Raw genomic sequence first — 12,371 nt, 5'->3', positions numbered from 1 at the left:
TTCCGGTTATACCGGAAGTTGATTGTAACTCCATTTTTTTAATGGGACACCGTGTATATTTTTACATTTTTGGATTCTGCTCGATGTCTTCTTTCTTAAAATATGAGATTTTGTAATATTATACAGGGTAGTTTAAGATAATTACGTTTTTTTATAAATTTTGTGGCAAACTTCACACCCTGTAGAATTGTACTGATTTGATATCAAAAATTCCATTTATGTTCAAGTGATTTTTAACCCTTTCAGTCACACTGTACCTCAAGAGGTACATTTATTATGTATGATTTTAAACATCAATGGGAATTGACTTATATCCAAGAAAATATTTTACAGATCAAATATCATGTCTAATTCGTAGACGCCTGCATTCTGCGCGAGATATTGTTTTTGCACAGTTATAACCTGATTTGAAATTAGTTCGTTTGAGTAACATTTGCAACAGGTTAGGACAGTCTGTTTGTGTATGTTGTTTTTGCTGTTAAACGCGGATATATGTTTGATAGGTAAGTAAACACTGTAATTTATCATAGTATGTATTAGTTTCTAAAATGTAGATGATACAAAGTAGTAATCTGGGCACCTCAATTATATGTACCTTATGAAGTACAAACTGCTTCTAAGGATGTTTTTGTGATAGAACGAATAATATATATTTTCATGTAAAACATGTTATTTCATGAAATATTTATTTTCAGATATTGCTAATATAGTAAAAAACTACTTACAAATGAGGAGTTACCATATTATCTTGAAAATGACGATGATTCAGATAATCCGAATCTTGACGAGGAAGATGATGGATGGGAGGATGATACTCAAATGGAAACTAATGATGAAATAGTCCAATTTTTGAATGAAAGTGTTCGTTCAGATGAATAAGAAGCTAATTCTCAAGATGTAGAGGATGATTTGGAGCAAGAGCCAAACAACGACCAAGAAGTTATAGAAGATGAAGTAAATGGCAGGAATTGTTTTGCTGATTTTCATAATAGATAGGCTCTTAAGTAATACTCTAAAGAACTACTCTTTTTTTGTATTTTGTTATATGATAATAATAAATTTACTTCTAGTATTAGAATAAATTAAATACTAATTAGTTGATTTTGTTTTTTTTTTGTAACATCCTTAAAGGCAACATGTACCTTGTGAGGTACAAGTGGTAACAAAAAAAAAACAGATGGGGGGGGGGAGTATTTCTTTGTTACGTATTGTTTTAGTTACCTCTCTCAAGCATATCTACCAAATTTTATAATTTTTGGATGTCTCTTTCTAGGTGTGTGACTGAAAGGGTTAATATAGTCTATTATTATTAAAAATGAATAATACAGCAAAATTTTTAATTTTAGTATATGTACAGGGTTGGTTGAAACTCGGAATGAGTATTTTCTGAGTTTTGTTAAATAGAACACCTTGTATTTTTGTATTGTAATGAAATGATATTTTATAGTACTTTTTTATTTCTTAAGCATTACCTATACCAAACTGCTTTAATTTGTAAGTTATTCGTAGTTCTTTAAGCCAAACATTAATTGCAACAAAAATTACATGAAATTTTATTAGGTTTGCCGTGAAAATATTCAATCATAATTACTTTTTTGAAAATAAATACATGTTAATCTATATAAAATGATCCTTAATTTATTAATATTGGATGAGATACCAAAATGCCTGTGTTGTTAAGATTGTTGATGCATAAAATATTAATAAAAACAAACCATATTCTACCTAGTTGGCTATGGCTTTGACACTAAACTTGAATAAACATTAGACATTGTATTATTTTTATAGTTCCAGTTGCTTTGTTACCATTACTGATATAAATTTTTGTAATGGGGAACTGATTCGTAAAGTTTTTGTTCTAGAAGAGTATAACAAAAATGTACTACTAGCAATAAGAATGTATCATCTGCAACTGCAACTCCCTGATAGACGACAACCAAGAAGAGAAACTTTTCAAAGTTTACTAGAATAAAAAATGAATAACCATTTTCAATTTCGCTGCAAAACGAAAATACAGCCGAACCATATTCCAGTCCAATCAGAGAGTGCTGCAAGCACCTCTACCGGTTTCGAAACTTATTAGTCTCAAATTCATACGGTCTTTGATCCGTTTTCACGCCATTTCCACAAAAATTAAAATTTATAGTAATCCTTACAAGAACTTCATTATATTAGCATAAGTAATGTTTTCGATAATTCTGACCGGTTTAGAATGCATATTTTTGAAAAAAAGATATAATTTAAAAAATCATAATTTTTAAAATTATTGTAATTCTCATATTCTTTTGATAATAACTCCCAAAATACTCAATATACGTAAAAAATTATATATAACCAAATTTTAGTTTTGTCTGTGACAAATATTTTACCTGTTTTACTATTTCTATAGGGTAAAAAATAACCGAGATAGAAACGTTTAAATCTTAAATTTTGCTGTGGAAACCATGCAACCGGGGTCATTTAACCTTTTATTTTTAAAAAAGTAAGGGGTTTAAAAGATTAGATTCAACGTGCTTAAATAGCACTTGGAATTAACTTTCAAACAGTTTTTAGAAGAACCCGATATCGTAAACACGAACGGAGTTATTAAAAAAAAAACAATAACTATTTTTGGAAAAATTTTTAAAAGATAAATTTTGAAAAAAATTTGGAGCATAAATTTTAACGCTATCAATATGTTCGGGAGCTCATTTGATAGATATTTTTAAGTACTTTGACAAATGTTTAATAAGTTTATGTTATAAAATGCATAAATTTCCCGTTATTTCAGCTTGAATACTTAGAGTTTTTTACTCGGCAAAAAAATATACATTCAATTACCTATAACTCACTTTTAGTTAACATTAAAAGGTTTTTCTAGTAAGGGGTTTATTTCATTTTTTTATTAGCTTCAATTTTGATAATAATAAGTTTTTTGTAAAAACTTACACTTTTTGAGTTATTGATGAAAAATTGGTTAAAAACATGCATTTTTCTCAAAAAAATTAAAATCTTTGATCTTTAATAACTCAAAAAGTTTTGATTTATTTTAATAACTTTATATAACAAATTTTGCTTGAAATTTGTCCCTTTATCGAATTATGGGGTTTACCCCCTAGGGTAAAAGCGCAAGTTGACACCATGTCACCTTTGTTCCTTGAGATATCCTCTAACCACTCACCAATTTTCATGCAAATCGATGGAGGTTCGACGAAATCGGAGATAATTGCTCATATCCACCTTCAGTGACTCCACTAAATGGGTGATTTTGGAGATAAATCCGGAAACAGGTCGATTTTTATTTTTAAATTACGATTTTTTGGCATTTATATCATACTAGTGACGTCATCCATCTGAGCGCGATGACGTAATCGACGATTTTTTTAATGAGAATGGGGGTCGTGTGGTAGCTCATTTGAAAGTTTATTCAATTCTCTATTCAGTAATATAAGCATTAACCTAATTGTTTATATAGGGTGGCCAAAAAAACGTTTTTTTAATTAAATTAATTGATACAAAAAGAAGAATGTATGTAATTTATTATGTTTATTTGTATAAACAGAGAGAAATGTTTATTTGAAAAATAAAAATGTCCCTTAAAATAAATGTTCAAACTGCCAAGAGACAGGTGCGTATTTTGTACGCCAGATATAAGAATTCTACTGCAAATATATTTAAAAATTTAATTTTTGACCTTGTTTATCTCTCTAACCTATCACTGGAATGTGCTTTTAGTTTCGTTATAATCGGCGTTCTGGGAAGATCGTAATTTACAGTTTAGTATTTGTTGTTTCCGGTGGTAGACAATATACGCCACAGTGGCGACGCGTGACTTTTTGTAAAGTGTTACCAAAACCAGATGTAAAAAAATCTTAAAAATATTTTGAACCTCCCAAATATAAGTTTTTGTTTTCAATCCTGTGGGATAAAATTAAAAAAATCACTATTCCCAAATTATATGTATGTAATTATGTTTTTCTACAAGCGTGTTAAAAATGCAATTTTTAGCACTCCATACGAGCGTTAAAAATGCTACTTTAAGGCACTAGTGCTTTAAAATATTTTTAAGGCACTGCAGTTCGTATTGACCGTATACGCTCTGAGCTTCGCTGGTCGCTCCTAGCGGTTAATAATTCAACTTTCACCGGTAATTTTTAAATTTATTATTTAATTGTTATCGTTTAATATTTACAACGCTAAAAAGTAATTAAATTGTAATAGATTTTTTTAAGATTTTGCTAATCATTTTGACGTTCTATTGATGAAATATTAATTTCTTACTTCGGATACTTTCACAATTATCATGTAGATGGCGCCAATATTAATTTATAATTACATATTACAGAACATTAAAAAACGCAAATTCAGTATTTAAAACGTAAGTATATTTAAGGTAAAAATATATACCACAGCTTTTATCAACTAATATTTTTTATAATTAATGTTTTTAATTTTAAATTAATCACTTTGACATTTATGTCAAATTTCCGGTAAACGTTTACAGACTTGTCACTACTGGCGCTCACGAATTTATAAATATCCCCTCTACGTACGAGCTCACAGCGGATAGGCAATTTTGATGTTATGTCAAAAAAATATAAAAATGGAATGTCAGTCAAGTTCAAGTAAAAGTTTTTGTATACGTTTGTAGAAAAAATATTGTATGATATGCGTGTTAAAAAGTACATTTTTAAGGCACTCATGTGAATTGCAGAACTCGCTGTCGCTCATTCTGCAAACTTTCACATGCGTGCCTTAAACGTGTACTTTTACCTCAGTAACTTTGAAACCGTTCATTTTAGAAGGATTATGCATAGGGCCTTTTTTATTTCAAATTTAATGTAGAACATTTTTGTATACAATGTTGTTTATGCTAAATCGTATAGTTTTAAAAATATTTACGAAAAACGTAAAAAACTACGAATTTACCGATTTCTCCCCCCTCTACCCCCCAAACCCGACGCTCAAAATGGTGTGACTTTTTTCTGAACATTATGTGGACCATATAGAATAATTTGGTGTTGAAGGATAACTTTCACTTTGGATGTCTGGGTTTGGGTCTAGTTATACCATACTAAAAATGCAACTTTAAGGCACTAGTGCTTTAAAAAAAATTTATGGCACTGCAATTCGTATTGATCGTATAGACAATTTTGATGTAATGTCAAAAAAATAAAAAAATGGAATGTCAGTCAAGTTCAAGTAAAAGTTTTTGTAGATATTGTCCGTTTGTAGAAAAAATATTGTATTATATGCGTGTTAAAAAGTACATTTTTAAGGCACTCATGTGAATTGCAGAACTTGCTATCGCTCATTCTGCAAACTTTCACATGCGTGCCTTAAACGTGTACTTTTAACACTTATATCATAAATAACTAATATGTAACAGGTATAACAATAAATAATAAACAAACTAAACATATTATTCTACCATAAAATTAACATAAAAAATGAACAAGTAAGAAAAAGAACAGATTTTGAAAACTATTGTTTATATTTTAATTCTTCCATTTTCAATAATATCATTTTTTTCTTTAAAATAATATATAAAAAAATATACAAGTAGAATGACTTTTCAAGTAGTTGATCAATTACGCAATACGTAGCAACACTCTTCCATGTTTAAATGCACGCATACTGTAATCTGTAATAGGTACTAAACCAACGCTACCAATCTTCCAAATGGTTACAATACTGATATGCACCGCGTGCCGCCTCTAGACCCGTCGCGTCGGCCCTTCAAAATTTTCAGAGCTAGTCCCGAGCGATAGCAAGGTTTCTCCTGCGTTACCGTTACCAGTGCCCGTATTGGTAACGGCATATGATAACGTGTCATGGATTCACATAATACCTCGCCAATATTTTCGTGCGTCTAGTTGGCTATTTACTGAATTAGGTACTATTAACAAGTATTTCTGTTGGTAAAAAATATAAATGGAATTATTTCGTAGTAGTCATAAAATATTTATTTGCAAGATTTGTAACTGTTACCAATGGTAATAGTGGTTACATGGACGCTTCGCCACTGATACGTCAAGATTATATTAATATAATTAGTAACATAAGTTCATATTTCAATTGTTTTTTAGTCATTATGGCACAAAATATATTTTTCTTTATAAACAATACTTTTTCTCCTGTAAAAAATCACATTTCAAAAAAATTTTATTAGTAATTTTATTTATCATGGAATCCAGTTATTCCATGATTCCAGTTATAAATCCCAATTGGCTTACTGAGAAGGAACTCCAAGTATTCACTGATGCTGAATAAGGTTTATAACAAACAACAAGTGTATTTTTTCAAAAAAAAAAACAAATCTGCTGTTTTTAAGTGTATTTTCTTGTGGCGTATAAAGTAAGCCACGCGTGTAGTTATGTTATAACTTGATGAGCAGGTAGTTAAATGTTAAGCGAAAAACAATATTTTTTATTTGTCAAATAATCATTTTTTTTTTGTTTTCTGACAGCAGTAAAATGTATTTTGAATTAAATAAATTTAATTAAAAAAAAATTTTTGGACACCCTGTATAAATAATTATTTTAATGTTTATATTACTGAATAGAGAATTAAATAAACTTTCAAGTGAGCTACCACACGACCCCTATTATTTAAAAAATCAGAGACTACGTCATCACGCTAAGATGGATGACGTCACTAGTATGATATATTTTATATTTATGCCAAAAAATCGTAATTTAAAAATAAAAATCAACCTGTTTCGAATTGCCCAGTCTCGAGAAAATGAATTTATTCTAACTCAAACGTCCTCACTGTATAAAGCTATGAAAGACGTGATACTTACCACAAGGCCATCTATTGGTTTGATATTTCGAAAACTGGGAGGTATCATTTCGGGTGTCAACGTGACAGGAGGTTCGATTCCTTTCAAACATCTAGCCACCAACCACATAGCCAAAGCAAACTGTTCATCATTTAATTTACCCACTTGTTTACTATCACATAGCCCCCTACAATAAAAAGGGTAATATAAAAGTTTGAAAATGTGTATAATTCTCTTAAGGATAACTAAGGTTTTTTATCTTTAAACCATGCCAAATATTTTGTACAGTATGTTCCTAATTGAATACATTTATACTAACACATTATTTACGGATTGACAACCCTTGTGTATTTTTCTTAATGTTTAAGAACTGAAGATTATTTGGCTATGACACTCGACATAGTTAAGGCATTGTTTATATAGGGATAGTTGGTCAGCCCAATAGGAAAATTTGTTTGATTCAAATTGAGACAGTCACCAGATGTCCCCACAATTTCTGTCAGGGTCGCAACGTCAAAATGCATAGACACCAAGTTAGATACGATCCTATTCATAACACCCCAACTCGCATACATATTAAGAAAAATAAATATATATGAAAGAATATATTTAGAAATTGAATTAATGATGTCATGCTATTTCATATATAATATATAATAGCATGCCATCATTAATTCAATTTCTAAATATACTATTCTAATATATATTTATTTTTCTTTTATATGTATGCGAGTTGGGGTGTTATGAATAGGATCGTATCCAACTTGGTGTCTATGCATTTTGACGTTGCAACTCTGACAGAAATTGTGGGGACATCTGGTGACTGTCTCAATTTAAATCAAACATATTTACCTATTGGGTTGACCAACTATCTCCCTATATAAACAATGGTTAAGGCCAAAAAAATACTTAAAGAACAGTTAAAAAACGAAACTAAGGTTTCACTAAAACTTCATCAGAAAGGCAGTGCTAAACTAAAATATTTGGTACCCACTCCTAACTTTTCCTCTCTTAACTCCTAAATTTTATTTAAAACATTTCAACAGATCTTTGATTGATTGATTCTCTTCAATGAAAAAACTAATTTCCCAAAATAAAAAAATAAGTTATTAAGTCGCTTTACCTAAACCGGCAAACGTCTTCTTTCATAATTACTCTTTTCCGCCACATTTGTGGTGTGTATCATAAACATACAGATATACTGTTAAAGGTCGATTCATTCTGTCAACATCCAGAAGAGATAGACATTCTTAGGAGACTAAGATAGGTGTGTACGAGTATAATTGTTCCATTTTATCTTTGCTCATGCGTCACGATTCATTTTCAAACAAGTTAAGGTGGTATGACACAATGTTAAAATTTATATAGTTTTTAGGTACAGTTACCGTCACTATTTCAAAACCAATCTTCAACTTAGGGGTATGTACGTGAACTGTAGACTTTCTATTTTAATAGTATCTAGTTAAAATTTTCAAAGAAAGCAGTATATTTTTTATAACTGTACTTAAAGGAGTCCATGTCATAACTTACTTAGTAACTTGTTGTAAAAAATCATTTTGCATAATAATTTTTGAACTTGGGTAGAAAATAACTACCAGAAACGATTAACTATGCAAAAAGCTTTATTTTAAACAAAATTTCATTGTTCGTACTGCCATAGTTTTTAAATTAACTGTACCTAAAGGTAAAAATAATTGTTAAAAGCTGCAATCTGGGGATTTTGTTCATATTACAGCAATAAGTTGGCATTTTTCTAGTGATAAATTAGTTCCGCTGTGACTTAATAGATGAGAAGATGAGTTCACGTGTCATTTAGTAGATGGCAGCAGTGATTTATTAAATGGCGACAGATGCGCGTTTGCCGGATTTTAAGAAAATCTGCAAACAATTGAAAACGAGTTTTGTAACCACGGAAATACGATGAATCACGCGGTTTTGTTTAGAAAAGTGGCCCCACCCTCTCCCAGTACACATTTTGGGCCTTGTTTGACTTTAAATCCTGATTGTATAACGTCACAGTGTCTTAACAATACAAATATACATTTTTTATGCTTGAAACCGTGACGTTATACAAATGGTTGAAAGTTAAATGAGGCTCAAAATGTCTCAAAGTGTTTACAGGGGGATTATACTAGTTTTGACATAATACACAGATAACATAAGCTCTAGTAAGTTTTGTGGGGCTCATCTTAAAAACAATTTCAGTTTTATTCACTTTCTGGCAAATTGAATTTTTATAGGGCCGCAAATAATGCATTGTTCGGATACAATTAGCGTCTCTTTGTACAGACGGTGACAGCGACATTTTTACACACATTACAAATGCCAATGGCCATTAGTATTTGTTGGGGCATTATTCTAATAAAAAAAATTGTAGACAAAGACAAAACAATATTGTATAATCATTGATTAATTTATGTCAAATATTTCCGTAAGTGAAAAAAAAAATATTGAAATTTACTAGAGTAATAATTAGATAAACCGATATGAAGACGATACAGTTGTGGTTGCTAGCAGTATTGATGAACTTCAGCATCTTATGGACATACCTACAAAGAGCGAGTGAAAAAACAGAATTGAACCTTCAACATAAATAAAACAAAAATGGACACTGGTGAGCAAAACTCAAAAACCTGCCAGACAATTGAAAATAAAAAACCAATTCAACACGTCCACAATCCAATATGTATACCTTGGAACAGCCAACTCGAAATGGGATCAAATAACCGAAATACGTTGTAGAATTGAAAAGGCCAGAGCTACATTTAACATGAGAAATATATTCAATCATTGCGACATATCTGTCCCACTAAAAATATGGCTGCTAAAATGCTATGTATTTCCAGTCTTGTTGTATGGAGCAGAGACCTGGACAATAACGGAAACATTATCGAAAAGGCTAGAGGTATTCGAAATGTGGGTGTACCGACGTATCCTCAAAATATTCTGGACGACCCACACCACCAACGAAGAGGTATTGCGCCGAATGGGAAAACAAAAAGAAATATATTTTACAATTAAAAAACGAAAACGTGAAAACCTGGGTCATATATTATGAGACATGATAAATATGGTACACTGCAGCTGATAATATAGGGTAAAATAGAGAGTAAACGTGGACCCGGAAGAATAAGACACTCATGGCTTCAAAACTTACGCCAATGGTTTGGACTAACATCGATAGAGTTATAGACACGCTGTAAACATGAACATGCGTAAAATGCTCTGTAACCCCAAGCTATCAGTCACAATAAGATTGAGAACACTAAAGTGTTATGTGTGGTCTCTATTACTATATGGCTGTGAGACCTGGACATTAAAATAGTATGACGTCAAAAAACTTCAACAAACGTCAAACAAAAAATTCATTCGAAATGTGGATGTACCGCCGAATGCTAAGAATAAGCTGGACCAGCAAAACTACAAATGAAGAAGTACTGGAAATAATGAACACACGTCCTCATGTGGTCAATACAATCAAAATTAGAAAGACGTCATATCTAGGACACATAATGCCCCATAGGGAATTTGAGCAGCTTCAGGTAATATTAGAAGGCAAAATCGAAGGTAAAAGGGGTATAGGAAGAAAGAAAAAATCCTGGCTCCGAAACATCAGAGATTGGACCCTCACAACAGGGAATGACTTAATCCATCAAGCCCAGAACAGAGAGAAATTTGCCATATTGATCGCCAACCTCAATAGAGAAGGCACTTAGGAGGAGGAGGACAACGCAAGAGACCCTAAGAGGTAATTTTCTGTCCCGATTAAACCCCGATTAGCTAACCAGGACATAAAATACCGGCCCTAAGGCTCAAAGATAGATAGAAAGTAACTTGTGAAGTGGTTACGATTAATTTGATTTAAGATGATAATTAGGGGGTTATTTTCCCGAGGTTTTTGATAAAAAAAAGGGACCAACTATATTTTGAGCACTTGCTTAGTTTTGATGCTACATACTTAAAAAAACCAAAATAAATATTTTTTAAACACTTTAAAAAAGTTGTAATGAGTTTTCCCCAAAAAAGTGCATCATTTTTTGGTTATTTCACGTTGAAATATTCGCTTTGAATTTGGCGGATATGAAACTATTTTTCATTAGCTACAACTTTGTTTCAACTGGGTCCATAGAGTTCATGCATATATAGACCTGGATACCGCGTACCTAAAAAAGTTGATTAATAGCAAGTTGAAAATTTGTTAATAGCTTAACGGTGTCTAGTTGGACAAACTTTGAGTATGGGAACACTGGAACAGGGGAAGTTTTATTTGTGGAACAGCTTAATAATTTGGAACGTCAGACTACGAAAACGTTTCATGTATTTTGTCGGACAGAACTTCCAATTGATTGGTTACAACTTCATTAAACTCTTATGCAAAAATCAGACTGGTGTTTATCACCAACTGGGTATTTTAATGAGTAGAACACGAAGGACATGTCAAATGACAGTAATCAAGTTGGTTAGTAATAGCAGTCTGATAATGTTTGCATGAGAGTTTAATGAAAGGGTAACAAATCAATTGGATGTTCTGTCCGACAAAATACCTGGGACGTTTTCGTAACCCCGTGTTCCAGTGTTCCCTCCCGTACATCAAAGTTTGTCCGACTAGACACCGTTAATAAGCTATTAACAAATTTTCAGCTTGCTATTAATCAACTTTTTTTGGTACGCGGGATCCAGGTCTACTACACCATTTTTTTTATACTTTTTTACAAGTTACATATTTTTTCTAAGAATGTTTTTTTCGGATAAAATACTTACTTTTTGAGTTATTTGCAAAAGCCGCCTAAAAACGTGTTTTTTAATCGCAAATACTCGAATATTAATTTAGTAAAAAAATCCTATAGAACAAAAGTTGCTTAGAATTAGTCAGCTTATCCATTTTCAGACTTATTTTGAACGTATATTTTTTCACCCCCGAGATGGGGTAAAACTCACCCTCAGGGCAAAATCTTACATCGGCATACTATCACTTTTCTTGGTTGACATGTTACCTATGTGTATGCCAAATTTCATGTTAATCCAAGCGATTATTTAAAATTTAGAGCAAAAAGCGTGATTCAATACTTGTATTTCAAACAATTGCAAATTTCTTAGTCAGTTTAAAATAAATATATTTGACCAGGTAAAGAATTAATAATTGTCGTTTGAAGACAAATATTACAAATATAATCTAAATACAATAAGAAGTGATAAAATATTTCCAAATGAAACGTTTTGTATCTATTAGCATTGTTTAAAAAAAGATAAAACTTTGTCTAGTTATACAATGCTATTAAGGCCGGCCATTGGTAATGTTATAAGTATAGGCGATCCCATCACCTTTATAAAGTACACCACTCATAACCTAGAGCATATATGTATACCGAAAAATGCTTAACCTACTAATAGGCCTTGGGCCCGCATATACAATTATTATTTATGACCACACCGTTGAAACTTTTTGTACTTGTTATTTTTGTGGAGTCGGACAAATTTTGAGCTTGGCGCATTATGGTAGTGGGGCGTTTGTCTGTCAAGCGGTGACGAAGTTGTCAATTTTATGCAAGAAAAAAATTTATTACCACATTGGTCATTCTATTTTAATCAATGGATTTTATCATATAAA

At 31.3% G+C, this 12,371-nt stretch overlaps 1 protein-coding gene across 7 annotated transcripts in view; it reads right to left on the bottom strand.

Moving 5' to 3' along the window:
• The window catches only part of LOC114339223 (epidermal growth factor receptor substrate 15-like 1), a 190,712-nt gene that overhangs the window by 64,811 nt on the left and 113,530 nt on the right, over nt 1–12,371 (bottom strand). For all 7 annotated transcript variants that reach the window (XM_050654104.1, XM_050654107.1, XM_050654105.1 and 4 more), the window contains exon 7: nt 6,785–6,950. In XM_050654104.1, coding sequence (XP_050510061.1) covers nt 6,785–6,950 — 166 coding nt within the window. The remainder of the gene's footprint in view (nt 1–6,784; nt 6,951–12,371) is intronic.

The sequence above is a fragment of the Diabrotica virgifera genome, chromosome 6 (assembly GCF_917563875.1).
Source record: "Diabrotica virgifera virgifera chromosome 6, PGI_DIABVI_V3a".
Taxonomy (NCBI): Eukaryota; Metazoa; Arthropoda; class Insecta; order Coleoptera; family Chrysomelidae; genus Diabrotica; species Diabrotica virgifera.
Note: the sequence above shows the minus strand (reverse complement) of the source record. Positions and strands in the feature narration are given on the sequence as shown.